Genomic DNA, 19,686 nt, shown 5'->3' on the forward strand with positions numbered 1-19,686 from the left:
CAGAGCGGTCTCCCTTCATGGACCCCTTTCCTTTCAGAATCCCCTCAGAGATGTCTGTTAACATGCAAATATTCTGCAATGCTTAACACTGTTCTGTTTCTTCTTAGACCAGCAGCATTTGGCCAGGGATGCTAAGAGAGTCAGAGACACAGGCATATATGTAGCTCAAAATCTCAAGATATTTAGATTTCTCAAGGCCACATCCTCCGTTGCCATCTTTTGCAAACATAACACTGCCTTTTGACCACACCTAGGTTTTCCTTGCTGCAATAGCAAACTAGCATTAAACCACAAATGTGCTAGTATCATTTTTCAGGCATTATACTCATAGATGCTTTGTATTTTATTGTGGGTGTAACCTAGAGCACCCTGCCAGCAATACAGACTAACCTGAGCTAGTGTTTGGAGGTGCTTTGTGCCAAAGGAAGCCCCTTCAGCACTGAGACCAAGGAAGAAGCCAAGACACAGGTCTGGAGCTGCTCTTCCTCAGATGCTTGGGCAAGGTCCGCGAAGCTTTGGTAGAACTCCCTCAGTGCCTTTATGGCTGATTGTAGGAAAATAAGGGAAGATTGATGAGGAGGACTGTAAACATCCAGCTTTTGAGAGGAGCGCCTACCTCACTAAAACCCTTGATTATACCAGCAGTCACAAATGCTACTGGTAATGTAGGCACCCTAGCAAATACGTTGAGGGAAATTGGGGCTGTAACTTCAGGACCATTTGTATGGGTGGTGAAGAAAGGAAAGGGGGAAAGCTGAAAGGAGTTACGTTATGTATAAAGAGGAAACGAATGTGGAACGATCCTGTTCAAGCTGGTGTCCCATACTCGGAAAGAAATGGGATTACAACATCAGAAGTGTTTCGCTGATGGCAAAATCTAATGCCTATGAAAAAAAACCAACTGCCCCAGGCCCCACCACCAACTCTGTGCCCGCCCTCCACCCCTGTGTTGTGGTTTGGGCCTGATCGGCACCCAACCCCCGCAGGTGGTCACCCTCCCGTCCCCCTCCCCACCTGGGAATGGGGGAGGGGATTAGCGGGGTGAAGGGAGACTCGCAGGCTGAGATAGGAACAGTTTAATAATGGCAATAAAACGAGAACAATAATGATGATAGGAGGAAAACAAAAAGAAATATATAAACAGGCAATGTACAGCGTAATTGCTCACCACCCGCTGACCAATCCCCAGCCCGTTCCCGGCCAGCGACCCCGAGATACCAAGATCCCATAGTCGCAATCCGGGAAGCTAGAGAGCCCCTTCCTGACCCCCCCTCCTCTATATAGTGAGCATGACGTGCCATGATATGGAATATTTCACTGGCCAGTTAGGGTCAGGTGCTGTGGCCGTGCTCGCTCCCTGTGCCCTTGCGCACGGGCAGGACATGGGGAGTCGGAGAGTCCTTGAAGTCTCAGCAGCAGCTGAAAACATCAGTGTGCTGTCAGCATTTTTCCCATACCAAACCCAAAGCTAAATCCAAAATACAGCACTCATCTAGTCCCTGAAAAGGAATATTAACTCTATTTCAGCCCAAACTAAGACACCCTGCCTGCCACCTCAGGGCAAGACACTACCTGGCAAATGCCAAAACAGCAGAAATGAAGGTTTGGCACATCCCCAAAATTGCTGCAACTGTAGCCTCTTACTGTGAGGGGGAACAATGTCCCTGTGTTCCTTTAACTATAGAGTGGCTGTCTGCGGGGATTTATATGTGTTAACCTTGCTGGATACTAGAACTGAGGTTACTGTATTACATAGTAATACTAATAATAAAGATGACACATTACAGCTCTGTGGATTGGGGGGAAATCCATACCCTGCCCTCCGAGATCAGGTTACCTTAACACTAGAAAATGCCACTCCATTTATGACAATGGTGTTAATTGCCCCAGTTAAAGATTAGATTTTGGGTATTGAGGTGTTGGCAGGACGAACAGTGGAAACTTTAAATGGTCAGTTCTTCTTCGGGACTTCACAAGTGGGATTTGCTATTCAATCTCTAACCATCTTGCTGGATTCCCATAGCTGGATCCTGTTGTGTTGCCTGTTCCTGCTGAGGTGGTAGCTGTAAAACAGAATTGTATGCCAGGGGGACAGGAGAAAATTTCTCAAACTACTCAGGCATTTCAACAAGTGGGAATTGTTAAAGAAACCATGACTGCTTTTAATAATCCTATTTGGCCTGTTCAGAAACCGGATGGCACCTGGCGAATGACTGTAGATTATAAAGAATTTTAAAAAATCACACCCCCGCTACTTGCAGTTATGGTACCAGACATGGTTACTCTTATAGAAAAAAAAACAGCAAAAATTTACAACCCTGGAAGGTATGTGTACATAATTGTACTATTTGTATGCAGCTACATTTAGGGGCATTATATAGGCCATGGGGAAAGAGAAAACAGGGTCGATGGGCCTTGAATACCTGGCAGGTCGATTACATGGGCCCCTTGCCCTTGTCAAGGGGGGTGGTGATCTGTATTCACTGCTGTGGATAGTGTCAGAACTGTTTTTTCCTAAACCCACCAAATATGCTAATAAACATAGCACAACTGAAGCTTTAGAACAACTCATTCACCAGCGCAGACCTGCTTACCAAACACAAAGTGACCAAGGAGCACACTTTAGTGGCCATATTGTCCAAGATCAGGCTAAAGGGCTAGGGATAGATTGGATATTCCACATTGCCAACCATCCCTAGGCTAATGATTTGATTGAAAGAATGAATGGAATGTTAAACAAATAATTTAAAAAGCTAACCACTACTAAAACTTTACAACATTGGAGTTCACATCTTTCTAAAGCAGATTTTTTTTTTTTGTTAAATAGCCAGAATATTCATAACCAGACACCCTATGTTTGTATTACAATACCTCCAGTACAAAACATGGTGAGGATTAAAATTCTTCCAGATGGTATCTCTCCCAAATATTAACTACAGGGGAAATGGAATTGTTTGCACTGATGGATTGCATGGTGGGACCATGGCCTATTAGCCTAGATGTGAAAATTCATATAATAACCTCTGAGAATGCCATAAGGTTCTGTACTCCAAATTATGCTCTTATTTTGCATCCTCTAGTGATATCACATTCTCCAGTTCATATATTTCAAGTATCACAACGAATACCTGCACCTTATCTGGAGGAGATAGCACTGGAATGGTGTTACTGGCATAGCGAACCCAACATTAAATTGAAGTTCAATCTGAAAAACACAAACCATAGCTCTTCAATCTGTGTGAGCAATTACTCCACATCAGGTTATAAAATCCAGAGTGATATTAGCTAAAGGAGCTGATCAACATGTAAATACTTGGATTTGGTTGGCCTCTATTGTAACTAACTCATCTGCCTCTGCTGAGGGATGACTAACAGCTGCAGATCTTTTGACAATGTGTTTCATTGGCATGCCAGCCCCAGTAGCTGTATTACAGAATTATACTGTGCTAAGTGCTTTTGATATTAATGTTCCTCATTGCTATTTTTTCCAATTAGGTAACAGCTGTACACCAAGGAACATTACAAAATCAATTGGTGGTGGACTATCTCCTTCTTCAACACCATAAACACTACTCCAATTTTGAAGGCACGTGTTGTTTCAACATAACTGATCAATCAGGCAGCGTAGAGGATGACATTCAACACCTCCAGGACCTAATGCATCAAATGAAACAATCTACTTGTGATGCCTGGCTGGGTGAGTGGTTTTAATTCCCTGACAGGATGGGTGGGACACCTGATTCAAAGCTTTATCGTAAATATGCTTATTTCTTTTTCTATATGTTTATTTCATGCCTCTGTAAATTACCCTGCCCTCCGCCCCGCAAGCCCAGATGGACACCTGCAGCTTTGCCAGCCCCAGTGGAAGTGGACCCTTGAGTGAGGGGGTGTAATGTGTGAAAATAATGGATTGGTGAGGAGGATTCTAAACATGCCCGAGTGACTTGCAGCTGAGGTGTCAAAAAACACATATATCATACTAATTGTTTAGCCTTGTATGTTTGACGAGTAGAACATCTGTGTTTAGATAACATAGGTCTATCAAACATGCTTGAGATTCCTGCCCTGCTGTGGGAAAGATCAAAGCACAGTGGTAAACTATGCCTGCGTGAATCCCTGATACACAGGTGAAAACAGCAGGTTTGGCAACCCTCTATCATGGACCGAGCTCCGCGGCACCTGCATCCCTGCTTGTGTGCCTCTGCCCAGGTGCTGCTTCAGGGATCCCCTGGTTGCCAAGGTAATGAAAATATATTTCTCCTTTGCATTTGATTCGCAGTTTCTCAGTTGTTCCTGTGTCCTGCCTGTGCCAGCTCACACACTGACCCACAGCCATCCTCCCTGTCTTAGCTGCGGAGCACCAGCTGTATACCCTGGAGCAGGCTTGCAGTGTGCTTCTGCTCTTCTTGCACTGTCTGAACTGGCCGTGTTTAGGAGGAGGGTGACCTACCCCAAACACGGGGACCTAAGCAGTGAGGCTACCTCCTGCCTAGTGCTTTCCTTGGGAAAGGCAGGAACTTCTCATCTCATGGGCAAATGTAGGTGAATTGTACAAGTCCACAGCTTCTGAGGGGTTGGCAGCAGGGCCCAGCCCAACAGGGCGAACTGGCACTGTGGGAGGGTTGGGCCAAATCACACCTGCCAGCAGTAAAGCCATCAGATACTCCAGGTGCTTCAGGAACGTGGAATCAGCCCAGGCCCTGGCCTTGCCCCCTTTCTCTTCTGGCCACCCCGATTGCCGCTGATGGGACTGCAGCCTGGAGCGGTCTCCAAGCATCTTCCTGCCATGGGGCTGTGGGCCTCGGCCATGAGAGCCTGTCTGAGCTGGCCTGTTCTCCACCAGCATGTAGCCAGTCTCTATGCCTGCAGTGGGAAGATGTGGTCTGCCCTGAGCTGGACCCAGCACGGTTGAAGGGAGGCAGCCTGGGGATGACTGGGGAGGCCCTGGAGAACCAGGACCCGGCCTGCCGGGGAGCTCAGGTGAGGCTTGAGCATCGTGTGGGAGTGGAAGGAGGACCCCAGGGAAAGATGTATGTGCAAAGCTTCTTTGTATGTGAGGGCAGGCACATAACCTAATTTTCCCAGGCTCTGCAGGCCTGTCAGAGGCCAGATGAGCTGACCTGCTCTGGCGGCGTTACCTGTGAGGGCTGGAGGAAGAAAATGCTTGGCGCCTGGCAAGAGGAGGAACAGATAGGTTTCTGCAAGGAGGAGAGGTGGCCATGAAGAGACTGGGGATGTAAGAGAAGGCGGCAGCCATGGGCTGGAAGACAGTACCTTCTTGAGTTGACTGGGAGGGATTTTGCAAACCAGACTGTGAGAGGGTAGAGGAGCTCTGGAGGAGAAGGAAGGCTTAGCATGGGCAGAGTCTTGCTATTGACAGGACAGCCACGAAAGACAGCCTCAGCAGGGTTCCAGTAACTGGAAGGCACCTAAAAGCTGGCTAGCTAAGCTTAACAACTGGTCAGAACAAGGTTGGGGTTATGTTTTCTATATTGGCTTTCAGCCTGGGAAGCCTTCTGAAGGGCGGGAGCCCTGGATGTTCCTCATGGTTTGGCTGTGTGGCATGGGCTCCCTTACAGTGCTGGGAGCCCAGACCTATACCAGCCCTTTGCTTTGTCTTGTACTGTCTTTCGTTAGTTTATTTGACTTGGGTCAGTGTTCCCTGAAGCCTTATCAGAGCAAACAGGTGCTGTCAGTAAGTTTGAATAACTTATTTCCAGGATTCTTGACAGAAGGAGTTGGTCCTAGCATGGGGTCATCTGCACTCTAGTGCATTGTGTGGACTAGTGCTTCAGTTCTGCCTATTGCTGTTGTTCCTCTCAACTCTAGACTAGCTCTTCTACTCCAAGCTTCAGTGGAAGTGCTGATTTCTGGTTTGAGGCTGCCTATGCACATAAAAAGGCAGAAGTTGATCAGTGAAGTTAACTCAAAAGCTGAATAAATACATTTTTTTCTTACTATTTTTCCCTTTTCTGTAGTGTGTTGGTAAAGTATTATGTGACCTCATTCTTAGAGCCTTATTTACATAAGATTCTTTCTTTCTCTCCTGTTTTCACATTTTCCCATTCCCCCACCACTTGAAATGTTAGAGTGCTATAGTATAATGAAGCCAGTAAATGAGTGTTGTCATTGCATTATTTTGTAAGACATGGGAATATGGTCCAGTAAGGTTCTTCCTTGGTTACAGATCCCTACTTCCTGCTATTGAACAGATAGCTCAAGGGCAGAGCAGTGTTACTAGTCCAGCCATGGTAGAATACCTTTTCATGTCATTCTGTAAGAAAATGAAAAGGCAGATAAATGAAAATAAAATCGATTAGTAGTAAGGAGAAAATAGTAATATTAACTCCAGTAATGTAAAGGTAGGTGATATTGGAGACCGCCCAGGAAAACAGAATAATGTTAGGCAGATCTGGCCAAGATGTTTCTTTACTAATCCAAGGAATCAGCAGTAAAATAGAGAAAGTACAACTCCTGATACTTGTCATAGAGTGGGGGAAACTCAGACTGCCATAAATTGACAGTCATGAATGGAACATATGCATTAAAGGATATGCATTGTTCATGAAAGGTAAAAACACAAGTAAAAGTTATGTGACAAGGCGTAAAACCCACAATTGCTTGTCTGAAAATATCTTTGTGGAGAACTTAAAGTAAAGCATAATGGAAGAAGACTTACTGGCCCTGTGCAATTACATACACAGCTCTCCATGCTATTAGAATAATAAATACAGTGAGGGATTGTGTAATTATGGAAGACTTTCAGCTTTTCGTGTAGAGCCTGGAAAGCAAACATTACTACTAATAACAAGAGGAATCAATTGTTCCTGACGTAATGGGGAGATTTGTTCACTGAATTAGTAAGCTAATAAGCAGTAACACTAATTTAAAATTGTTCTGGCAGGCAGTCTTCATCTTGCAGAAAAGAGTCATGGAAAATAACCTCAAATCATGTGAACACAAAAGAGATTAGTTTAAATTATGGAGAGAGAAACAAATGTCAGATTAAATGAGGAGCACAAATACTAGGATGTGAATAAGGCTTATAACTCTCCTAGACTGTAATGCATCTTCATGTTCAACTCTGCAGTCTGGGACACGGGGAATAGTTGTTTGCACTCAGCAATGGTGATTTCATAGTACTTGCCAATGGTTTATGATCTACCTAAATGTCTTTTGCTGGTCCGAACTGGTACACCCTCAGTAGCAACATTGGTTCTATTTTTCTTTATTCTCCTTTTACAGAACTAGGGCAAAATGGTTCAGTTAAAAACTATGCTCTGTTGCCTGGAGGTTGATCCTGTTTCATTATGACTTTCCTGCTGCCTACCATGTATCACTCTAGTTCCCAATGGCTGTGTTTACAGCTCATATGTCTTTACTGCATACTGGAATCCTCAAGTGTGTATATGTGTTTTGCAGTGTTTTGTCCTTTTCCAAACTGTTCAGCTGTCTTCCTCTTTGGATGCATCTCTCTAAGACAAGATCCATTTCACTCAAGTTTTGCTACTGCTTTCTGAAATCACAAAATCATGGAGTAATTTTGTTTGAAAGGGACCTCTGGAGCTTTATGGTCCAACCCCATATTTACAACAGAGTTGACTAGAACATGGGCCTTGTCCAGCTGAGTTTTAGTATCTCCAAGAATGGAGATCCTACAGCCTGTCTGGTCTTCTGTTCAGGGGTTTGGCCCCCCTCATTGTGAAAAATGTTGTTCTTGTATTGAGTGTCTCATTCTGTGCCTGTGCACCTCTGAGAAGCGTCTGGCTCCAACCCCTCTGTGCCCTTCTGTTAGGTAGTGTCAAACAGCAATAAGGCCTTTCTTTTGTCTTCTCTTCTTCCAGCTAATAAGATCCCAGTCTCTCCTTGTGCAGCTCGTGTGCCTACCCCTGACCAGTTTTGTGGCCTCTTCTGGGCTCATTCCGCTAAACTGATGTTTGTCTTTCACTGGGCCTAGTATCCCAGATGCAGTCTCCCCTAAGAGAGGGGAAGGCAACCCTCTATCGTCTGTGAACTTGTCGAGAGTGCACGCTGTCCTATTGCCTGTGTCACTGGTAAAGACATGAAATGGTATGTGCACAAAGATCTCGTTAATTTGGAAAGCTGTACCATCTCCAGAATGATATAGAAATGCTGTCTTTAACAGAGGCATTAACCACCATTCCTGCGGCTTGTTTTTTATGAAAATGATTATATTTTTATCTTTCTGCCACTTCATTTTGTGCTGGGACACTCAGGAAACGAACTTTGTAATTTGCTTTGATATTCTAGGATCCACTGTTTCTTTCCGCCCCGCCCTCCCCCCACCCCCTATTCCTTTCCCACAGTGAAAATAGAAAAAAAAATTTCTTCGTCTGAAGAATATTTTTAACCTATTGCTATGCGTAGCCTCAGGTTTTGTTTCTATACATGTAAAGGTTTTCACATGGAAATTCAGTTATCCAATTTATCTATAACTTGTGTTTCGCACATTTGCAGTTTCTAATTATTATTGGCTTTATGCGTTAGTCACAGTCTCTGCTGTAAGTTTTACCAATCTCTGCTCCAATCTCATATGAAAATGTGTTTCATAAAGCATTTGCTGAATGGTGATAGAAAAGTTCCTTGCTTGTAAGGGTAACTTAGCTCTTTTGTAAAAGAACTGTTGACAGAGATACTGCAACTGCAAGCGGGGTGGGTGGAGGGAGGGAGGAAGTTAACCATCATCCTTACTGTTGCCTACTGCAACTTTGGGTCCTCCTGTGCCAATTCAGACAATCTGTCTATCTCAAACTGCATCTAAATCAAAATATAACTTTAAAACTTATCTCAAACACAAGGGAGAAGCCATAGCAACATGGGTGCAGAAGTACACCAGTCTGCCCTTGGAGAGATGTCTCATATGGGACATAACATCAGCCATTTGTCTCATCTTTCCTTGTTCTGGAAGCCACATGGGGAAGGATTTGCTCTGGCTCAGGAGGAGCTTGCTCTGAATGGAATTTAGCATAGACATTGTACCTCTGCTGCCGTGCGTTCTGGTGCTTCCCTGACTACTGCATTTCCTTTCCATCATCTATGAATGATGATTTCTAAAGCAACCAGTGACTGTATACAGCATCCCTGCCAAAAAAGCTCTTTCTGAAAGCCAGGATTCTGCTCTGCTGCCTTCATCCCTATGGAAGTGATAAGCAACTGACATACAGACTTTTTTTTTTTTTTTTTTTTTTTTTTAAGATTACCATCCAGTTTATTTTCTGCAAGGAGGCAGGGTTTTCCCTGTGCATTTCAAAACACAAAAAAGCAGCAGTATGCAAAATCCAGCGATTTGTACAGGATATCATGTATGGCCTTTGTGTGAGTAGCCACACTGTACCATTCTGTCACACTCAGTCTGGCAGAGCCATAAACTTCCATCTTTCCTCTACAGCTTTAGTGGTGCCAGCTAGAAAACACCTGAACTCCCTCTGCTTTGAAAAGGAGATCTCTTTCTGTGTCAAGCATTCACCAGTGCACAGTCACCACATTATGGCAGCTCCCTGATGTCATACCTTTGGGATGCAGGAAATGTGAGCCATCCCATCACACACCTCTTTCAGGTGTATTGTGACACTGGGAACTAACTGATCCCTCTAAATAAATATTAACAAACACATGAGAGAGACTTGTAATCTCCTAAATCTGCCTTTCTGCCAGGAAGGCAAGAAAAAGTGGCAGCATATCAGTTCTTATGTTTGAGAGTCTAAATGTTTTTCTAAGGTCAAGGTTGTGATCTGAGCCAGACAGGATGTTGCAAGATAGCAAACTTCCCTTCAAAGTTTAGAAGACAATGCCCCTCTCATCTCTGCCTGGAATCCTGTCAGTAAATAAACACTGCTGTCTCCAAAGGGTGGTACTCCCAAGGGCAGGGCTCATGAGACAGACAAGTTGATGTATTGAAGAAGAGGGGAGAAGGATGCAGAATGTATGAAGGCCTTTCATTGGTCTGAGTTCCCTTGTATATTGCACAGGGTTGTGATCTATCTTGCACGCGACATGACTCCAGGGTTAATATTCTTCTTCTGACTTAGTCGTGTGAGCTCCTTTTGCAATCAATGAAAAAAGACAGAGACTTTCACATCATGATTCCCACAGGCTGCTTTAGGTATCAGCCCTGTATAAGATGAGTTGTATTCTACAGGGCATATAAGAGCAGATGCTAAAATCCTGCATAGTTTAAAGACTGTGAATAGGGAGAAATTACTCATTGTCTTGCTTGATTTTTTTTTTTTTTTTTAAAAAAAAAAAAAAAAAAAAAAGGTGGTATTACCAAATACAGGTTTTTATATGCCAGGTCCAAAACAGAGTGAAGTAGTTCTCATGATATGCAGCCAAACACATTCTCATTGCCAGAGAATACTGTTGATGCCAAAAGTATCTGTGAGTTCAAAACAGGATTGGACGAGTGAATAGAAAAAACTCTAGATGATGTGAAATGCAAAGACAAGTTTGGTCTCAACTGAATTTAGACAGCTTCAGTGCAGATGTCTACTCATGAGCATCACCCCTCACTCTTGTCACAGCCAACAGAAAGAAACAGGAACTTCTGAGGCATCACTCACTAGCTGATTTTGGACAGCTGCATTTGGAGAGGTGAGTCATGTACTCCAGAGCCGGTTGCAGGCCAGGAGAGCACCTAGGGAGGAAACGTTGTTCTTGTTCTCTTCCCTGGACATCTGCTCTTGATGATGGCAGAAGACAGGCCATGGGGTTGGTCAAACCTTCCAGCTGGGCTGGTTCCACTGCTCTAGGTATGCCTGTTTCTCTTATCAGACTATCAAAGACATGCCCTCAGGGAGGAAGTCTTCTCCAGTGTCAGAACTGAGGAGTAACCTCTAGTCCATACTTATGGCATTACTCCTCAGCCTACTCCCATTGTTGCTGCACTGGGTTAGGTGTGCTCTATCTATATGTGCTGGGGAGTACAGCACACATTGCTTGCTTCTTTAGGGTATAAGAAATGGAAAGACTGTCTGCAGGGGCAGTTAACAGGGCTCACCAGTCTCTCAGTCCCCAGAAAACACCTTTAATCGTGGAAGGAGGTTAGAAGGCAGAAATGTGATCAGCCATCATGTGGTGGGAGCAAGGTGTACAAGGCCAGGTGACATGGGGCTGACTAACATGTGGATCATAGAATCATAGGATGGTTTGGATTGGAAGGGATCTTAAAGATGATCTAGTTCCAACCTCCCTGCCGTGGTCAGGGACCCCTTCCACCAGACCATGTTGCTCCAAGCCCCATCCAACTTGGCCTTGAACCCTTCCAGGGAGGGGGCATCCACAACTTCTCTGGGCAACCTGTTCCAGTGTCTCAACACCCTCACGTTGAAGAATTCTTCTTCATATCTGCTCTAAATCTACCTTTTTTCAGTTTAAAACTGTTACCCCTCATCCTATCCCTACACTTCCTGATGAAGAGTCCCTCCCCGCCTTTCCTGTAGGCCCCCTTTAAGTACTGGAAGGCTGCTATAAGGTGTCCCCAGACCCTTCTTGTCTCCAGGATGAACACCCCCGACTCTCTCAGCCTGTCCTCACAGGGGAGGTGCTCCGGTCCCCCGATCATCTTTGAGGGGGGAGAATCCCCTCCCTCAACCTGCTGGTCATGCCTCTTTTGATGCAGCCCAGGATAATGTTGGCTTTCTGGGCCACAAGTGCGTGCTGCCAGGTCATATTAAACTTTTTGTCAACCAACACCCCCAAGTCCTTCTCCACAGGGCTGCCTCTCAGTCCACTCATTGCCCAGCCTGTATTTGTGCCTGGGATTGCCACAACCCATGTGCTTCTGCTTTCCTTCATAAAGCTTATGAGTCAGACATACAGGGAGAATGATGTCTGTTGTTCAGGAGCCACAGGATTCCTCTTTAATTTTCCACAATGCGCAGGTCTCAGAAAATGCAGTGTGCCAGAACAGTGTGCCCTCTCAAGCCTCATCTCCAAAGAAGAGTACATTCTCCTCTGTGCAACTGCTCATGCCACAGAGGCTGCCTTCTTCAAAGCTCAGCCAAGTAGTCATAACTTGGGATCTGTGCAACTGAAAATATGTGCTTAGCCCTGTGACTAGAGGACTGTACAGCAGTGCTCAGTGCTGTCACAACAAGCCTGAATATTGATGCCAAAGGACCAGCAGATCTTGGACAAACTACATACAGGTGGAACAGGCGTTTTGATACATCTCTGTTCAGGTAGCCATTGGTCAGGGAGGAATAAGTCTTCGGAAAGAGCCATTCGAGTGGTGTGACCTTTACAAATCAGCTTTGTAACACTTAATGACATACGGGTAAATCCTTCTTACAAATGGTGTCAGTGCAGGGCATAGGAATATGTAGCTGAAATACAGGTTGCACAGAAGATCGCCGAGTTCTCTCTGCAGCGACCTACCTGAACCACTGCCAGCTTCTCACCTTGTTTCCCAGGCCAGGGTTACCAGGGCTTGACCATCTCTGTTTGCAATGCAGAAAGTGAAAAGGAACATGACCTGCTCCATTCAGCTTGTCCCTCCCGCTGGAAGGACCAGCCTTGCCCAGATTTTTTTTGCTTCTGCTGTCTCCTATACTCCACTTGCCCTCACAACAACTCACTGAGATCCTTGGGGACAGAGGACACCATCAAGAGAAGGTCTACACCTCTCCAGACAGTGTGACAAAAATAATGAGACCTAGAATAGGAATGACCCAAAGCAATTGTCTGCATGCTCACAGAATACCATGAGTTTCTCTTGAGCCCTGTGCTGTCCTGCTTCACTACCTTACTTGGCACAGCCCCATTGCAGCTCCAGCACCCTTGTGAATCATTAACAGGCCAAGTCCAGCGGCTCCTTTTGCAGCTTTTCCTTTCACACAATTTTCTTTCCCTGTCCCCAAATGTTTAACTGAAGCAAGGCACAGACGGAAGAGTCAAAAAGACTTTATGCGAATCTGTATCTGCTGACAACATGGCAAGCAGCCAGAGCAATGGTAGGCAAACGGTGCCCTATCTCTGCATTCCTGGTGGGCAAACTGGTCCTCCTTGCAACAAGGGTTCCTGTTTGTCCTTTGCTCTGACACTCCACAGATAACCCTGTTCCTCCTTTTGTGGAGAGCAGTTCCTTTTGGGGCTTGCAACGGGACTTAACATAGAAGCATCTCTCAGTCTTCGTCATGAATTTCCTGGCCCTTCTCCTTCACTAGCAGTGTTTTGGTCATTCGTGCCCCTGCAAGAAACTGCCATTCCCATATTCCCATGCTTTACAGCTTAGTGCAGGGTGGAGTTCTCTTGTTTAAGGCTGGTCAAAGTAGGCGGGCACTGTAGAGTAGTCAGCCTTAGAGCTGGGACATACACAAATGAAGGGGATAGGAGGGAGCAGACACAGGTATAGGTAAGATCTGAGTACATGTATATATGAGAGCCCGGTATGAAGGCAGAGCACCAGTGCATGAACACACAGCTGTTCGTGTGGCTGCCTGGAGGAGTGTGTACCACAGCAGTGTACGTGTGTGAGGGCAACTTCGCCTGAGCCAGGTCTGGTGATGCTTCAAGAGGACTTGTTAAGGTGAGATTTTCAACCATTTCTTGGTATCTGGTGTGGATGCTCTGGTGCCCAGAACTGCATTTATTGCTCATGCTCAGTAGCCTGAACAGAGAGGTAATTTCTGTAAAACACTGTAAACATGTGGAAGCCAATAAATTGCTACATGATTCCTCTGCAGACAGAAGCTATTGGCCTGGCTTAGAGGGTAGTTCCTGCTTCTCCAGACTGTCTTCTCAGTGCCTCTTCTCAGGATTTCCCACTAGTGACAGTCGTGCCATCTGTTCTCTGAATGGGCAGATGCTGCTTCTAATTCTGCAGAAGCTTATCAGGCCAAATTGAAGAAGGATTTGATAAAAGTATTATCAACCATCGGTGCCATCAAAGACCAGTGTCTGGGGCTTCCCTGGCACCAGATCCTCTTTGCTACTCTATTGGCACTTACAGCAGTGAGGGATCAATACATGTCTGGAGAGCTCCCCCCGACTTGCAGAGCACTCAGCCACAGTTTGCATAGCATGAGGCATTTTGGACTGCACTGTCATCCCCCACGTCAGACATGCAGAGGTTCAGCAGACCTGTACTCTGGGGACATGCTGCCCATGCTCAGAGTGTGTTTGGTGGGTATGTCTTTGTGGTACTGCTTGCTGCTTTCTGTAATGCTCTTTCTTTGCAAAGGATCAAGCTTTTCCAAGGCTCCTGTGTGTTTCTGGAAAAGCTTAAAACTCTGTTCATTTCTTTGGAGACTAGCTGCTCAGGCAAGCAGATCCCAGTTCTTTGCTTTCTCATATGTGTGCTGAGGGAGAATAACATGATAACACTGGATTGTCATATTTTTCAGTAGTTTCTGTTCTTGATCCTTAGTGCCTCTAGATTCTTCCTGTTCTTTCTGTTATCAGCCAAATCCTTGCTCATCTCTCTGCTAGCGACAGTAACAGTGTGCCTTTTTTTGTTCTGCAGCTGAGGCTGACTCAATCATTCTGGGCTGATCTTTACTGTGCAGATCTGTGAGGGCTTCATATTTCACATTTCCCATAAGAAATGAACTGAATCACTTGTGACTCTAGATGTTTGCTGTAGGGAAAATGTGGTTAAGCTTAAGACCTTAGTTTGGAAACATCCCAGCTGCCATGATCAATACAGTGGTGAAAAAGAAGGTTATGTAAATAGTACTTCTTTCACATTAGGAAATGTCTGATAGAACCTATACCGCTTTTTGCTAATCCTCTATTCCACTTCACCAGACACACACAACTCATTTCAGTTCTCCCCTCTCTGTGGGACAGACTGGTCAGGGTAACAATCATCACTACTTCTCGTATAAGAGTGAAGAAGCTGTTGAGGCTGTGGCCCCACGTGAGAACACTTCTACCGAGAGCAGTCACACTCTGTGAAATGTCTAAACCATCTAGCTGTCCCACCCTGGTTTGATTCAAGATAAAAGCACACCCTTGCTTCCCAAAAAACCTGAATCCGTTCTCTTTGACTCATTCTCAGACTCTTCGCACACAGGTTTCCAGAGAAATAATGATTTCTGTGGTTTTTAAATCTGCCTAGGTATCTTAATGCCAGTGTTCATGTCTGCTCAACAGAATTTTTCTCAATTAAGAGCTTCCGGCTATAGTCCAAGAACTCTGTTGGGAGTTAGAATAATGATATTCGTGGTGCCAGATGGAAGTGATATCATCAAAGTTCATCTGGAAGTCAGGATTTTTGGTAAACACTGCTGTATTCATTTGCAAGGAGGAAGCTGATACACAACTTATTTTGACAACAGTCTTTGCAGCTCTTCCTAAGCTTGGTCCAAATGTCGACCTGAATCGACTCCTTGTCAGACCTCAATACTACAGTCCATTTGTATAACCAAAAAAATCAGTGGGCTTCTTGTCCACGAGACCAGAAGTGTGTGGTCCCTCACTAAATGCACAGCCCCATCCTTGCAAGACATTACTAAAATAAAATTCATATCGTGGTAGCACTTATTGGCAACAACCGGGCTTACCGATTGGACTAGATATTGTCCTGGCTCTGAGAAAATATAATTGCTGCCTTACAAACCCTAAACTCAAAACAAACATACAGCAGGTAGATTAGATAAACAAGCCAATTTATGCATATATGCTGGAGGGAAGTATGAGTGCTGTTCCTGGTTGGTTAGCAGCAGTGTCTGTACCTGAAAATCTAAACACCAGTGCTACAGGAACTGAAATCGTGGGAGGAGGCACCTCCATGCAAATTAGTCTGAAAGCTTTGCTGCAGAGGGAAGCTGAGGCAGGGCATAAGGAGGAGGTTAGGGAAATTTTGACTGGGAACATTCACACATTACCATGGACCCAGAAGATAACATGGTAAGCACGTGGCATGGAAGATGTGTCTGCATTGTGTCTGGCTGGGGCATACTTTATACCTCTGCTGCTTTAGTAGGGAGGCAGCTGCTCTGCGTGGGCATGGCTGCCTGAATTGAGTTCAATTGTGAGCTGCACAAAAGCAGTGTACAGAGCTATAAGGATCTGGGCTCCAGTGCTGCTCTGTCCAGGAGGACTTCCAGCTTGCCTGCAGCCCTGAAGGCCCTGCTCTCTCTATCCTGTCTGGCTGTGGAAGCACCTGGAAGGACTGACCATGACTGAGAACCAGTAAGGTTTTTTAATTTTAGTTCACCTTGGGAAATGTAAAGTAGTTGCACTGGCCAGAGAGTCCTGTCTCCGCTGCAGCACAGCTAAACTGCCAGCCTGGCACATGGTGACAGGGAAGCATGCCACGCTGTGTAGGCTTCTGTGCTGAGGAGCCTGTCTCCAGGGGCGCCCAGCGCTGCATGCGCCCACCTCTATTCAAGGCACAATCAGGCATGGCTCAGGGAGGGGAGCACACAAGAGGGGAGCAGCTGGCAGAGCATGCTTTAATGTACTTTTAAAATTAAGTGATTAATTTCTGCCTCAGATGCCATCCCTGACGGTATACTTCCTGTGGATTTCTGTGCCAGCGAGTACACAGGCTATGAATTTTCCCCAGGCATCACAATGGACCTTTTCCAATAATGAAGTCATCCTCAACAGGTAGAATAGAGTTTAGCGTGAGAAAGAAGGAGCCACCTTTGGGTAGACCTTTGAGTTGGACTACATGTGTTGTGTTGTACTTCTTCTCGTAAAAGACCTACAGTATGAGTGGGGTTGGAGGGAGGAGTAGCAGGAGGCAGTCTTTAAAAAGGAATTGGGCTAAAAAAGGGGTTAGCTGTAGGTAGGCCTGACTACACAAAGATGGATGAGATAAACCCTCGTGGGCCTTTCTAGCAAAATTGCCTATGATGCTCTGATTGTGGAGGAGATATTGCTGTGCTTGGATTTATTACAGTGCTAAATTGCATGCTTTGGTGTGTGAGTTTTTGCCTGCGATGACAATAAATGTCTCCTGAAATTCCAAAAAGAATATAAGCAAAAGAAATGAAAACCTGCATTGTATTTTTACAGCATTCTGGCATAAAAAATAATTGTAAACAACGGTCAGAGCAGGAGCTTAAAAGTAACAATGTGAAACTGTTGAATTCTCCACAAAACCTGTTTGTTCTGTCTTTCCTCCATAAAAATTGCTGGGATCGTGTCTGCAGGGATTGTGTACACTAAGTACACATTCATGTGTACTGTCTTATTTCAGTACACCGAACTAACTCTTGAACTTTGATAAAAGTGCAGACAAGCTTTTCAGTGATCTTCTAAGACTGCACTGGAATAGGTTACTGACGAACACTGGTTTTGTTACATAAAACTTTCAGCCCTCAAGTATTGATGTCCTTTCCAAAGACACTTTGTGCTGCAGTTGTCACAGTATCACAGTAGTGTGACAGCTTTCCAAAACCCTGAGCCTGCAGAGGGATTGGCAGGAGCCTGATGTACCACATCCTGCCTTCTTCATGATCCTGTGATGCTGAACTTCCTCTGTTTCTGCAGGTCCCTCACAACAGCGATGAAATCTAGAAGGGTGGTGCAGGTTCTCCTGATTCTGGCAGTTCTGTCCTTCCTTCTGATCCACTTCCACTTCCTACCCTGCAGCAACAATGCCTCTGTGGAAGAAAAACCTTCCCCGGTCCACATTCTCATTCTCTCCTCCTGGCGATCAGGATCTTCCTTCACTGGACAAATCTTCAGCCAGCACCCCAGTGTCTTCTACCTGATGGAGCCCGCATGGCATGTGTGGGTTACGATGTACCAGAACAGTGCCAGGGTCTTGCACATGGCAGTGCGGGACCTAGTCAGGTCGGTCTTCCTGTGTGACATGTCTGTGTTTGATGCTTACATGTCTAACCAGAAGAAGAAGTCTGATTTATTTCAGTGGGAGACAAGCCGAGCCTTGTGCTCCCCCCCTGCCTGTGACTCATTCAGTCGCAGTGACATAATCACCGCAGGCAACTGCAGAACAATCTGTGGCAAGTACCCATTCAGCAAGGTGGAGGAAGCCTGTAAAACCTACAGCCATGTTGCCATCAAGGAGGTTCGATTCTTTGACTTGAAGGTCCTCTACCCCCTTCTCACTGATCCATCCCTGAACCTCAAAATCATTCACTTGGTACGTGATCCTCGGGCTGTGTTCAGGTCCCGAGAGAATACAATGGCAGACCTGAAACGAGACAGTAACATTGTTGTGGGGTCCCAGAGGACAAAGGGGGAAATGGGGCCTTACAACACAATGCAAGTAATCTGCAAAAGCCACGTTGAGATTTACAAGGCAGGCAGTCAGGCCATTCCCAGCTTCCTGAAAGGCCGCTACCTGCTGGTTCGCTACGAAGACATTGTCAGAGACCCGCTAGCAAGGGCTGCTCAGATGTACAGGTTTGCAGAACTCCATTTCACACCAGAACTTCAGAAGTGGGTACACAACATCACCCATGGCAAGGGGCAAGGAACACAGGCCTTTGAAATTGGATCCAGAGATGCGCTGAGAGTATCCCAGGCCTGGAGGAAGACCCTTTCCTTCCAGAAAATAGAAAAAGTGCAAAACGTGTGCAAGGATGCAATGGACTTGCTGGGCTACCGGCTTGTTCAGTCCAAAGAAGAGCAAAAAAATATGTCACTGGATCTCTTGTTTGCCCAGAACTCCTCTGAGTAACAAATTCTGGAGGCAGAAAAGCTGCTCTCTGCACCTACTCTCTGAAGGCTGCAGAGTGGAGAACTGTTTAATAGAGTAAAATAGGACAGAATTGCATGCATATGTGTGTAAGAGTGCATGAATGGATGTGCTATGCAAGGACAAGCAACACAGAAACCCCGAGTGTATTCATGAGAGCTTTCTTAGCAGCACGGGATCACCCTCCAAGGCTCTGCCGCAATGGAGGCTGAAGTAATCCTAGTCTGTTTTCCAAATTAAGTCGATGGTTTATGTGAGAGAGAAAGCATGTGCGGGTTGGAGCAAACAGAAAGGAGTGGGATCAGATAGCAGAGCTCAAACATCTCACAGACCACAGCTAAATACTAGTGAGACCACAGGGAGCAATTGCACTGCAAAGGAAGAGGAAATATAAATGGAAGTTGAATAAAGAGAACATTATTTGTTGTGCTGCCACCCAGGATATGTAATGCCAGAAGAGATGCAAGGATGACCAGACATTGGTTTCTGGAAAGATCCTTTTTTCAGAATGGTTGAGTTTTCAAGCTGTTTTTCTCTTCCTTCATTCCTGTGCCTGGGCATCCAGCCATGGTGGCAGTGTTGGGGAAATGTTTGTGTTCACTTACTATATAATGGGAAAATGGAATAAACCAGCTATAGTTGAAAATAAAAACTCGTGGGTTTGCATATGGGGATCCATTTCTGGGTCTATATGAATCCATTTATTTTTCAGCTGAAATAATTCTGTCTTCTAGCTTTCAAGACCAAGAATACTTGTGCTCACAGAAGTTCTCACAGTCTACCTGTGTGACTGAGAAGAATTTATGCTAAAATTGATACTGTAAAGACAAGGTAAGGGTACAGATTCCATTGGTATAAATACTGGAACTGTGAAAATAGTTTTATGGCAGTGGACCGAAGAAGTCGAGAAGAGAATGGGAAGTTACCCTGTTGAACTATTTGGTGAGAATATTTCTTGTCTCAGAGCACATGAAAATCATGTTTAGTAGACTATGCCATTTTCTTCCATGTTCATTAGAAATGCCATTCTCCCACCTCCAATGGGGATA

General features: G+C 45.2%; 1 protein-coding gene across 1 annotated transcript; it reads left to right on the forward strand.

The window, feature by feature from the left end:
* The first annotated feature begins 3,501 nt into the window (after positions 1–3,501).
* On the forward strand, positions 3,502–19,283 carry CHST4 (carbohydrate sulfotransferase 4). Its single transcript, XM_009975187.2, has 2 exons — positions 3,502–3,697; positions 17,464–19,283. Exon 2 carries the CDS (start codon positions 17,480–17,482, stop codon positions 18,617–18,619), a length of 1,140 nt encoding a protein of 379 aa, XP_009973489.1. The 5' UTR covers positions 3,502–3,697; positions 17,464–17,479; the 3' UTR covers positions 18,620–19,283.
* Positions 19,284–19,686: the final 403 nt, after the last annotated feature.

The sequence above is a fragment of the Tyto alba genome, unplaced genomic scaffold (assembly GCF_018691265.1).
Source record: "Tyto alba isolate M040663 unplaced genomic scaffold, T.alba_DEE_v4.0 Super-Scaffold_26, whole genome shotgun sequence".
Taxonomy (NCBI): domain Eukaryota; kingdom Metazoa; phylum Chordata; class Aves; order Strigiformes; family Tytonidae; genus Tyto; species Tyto alba.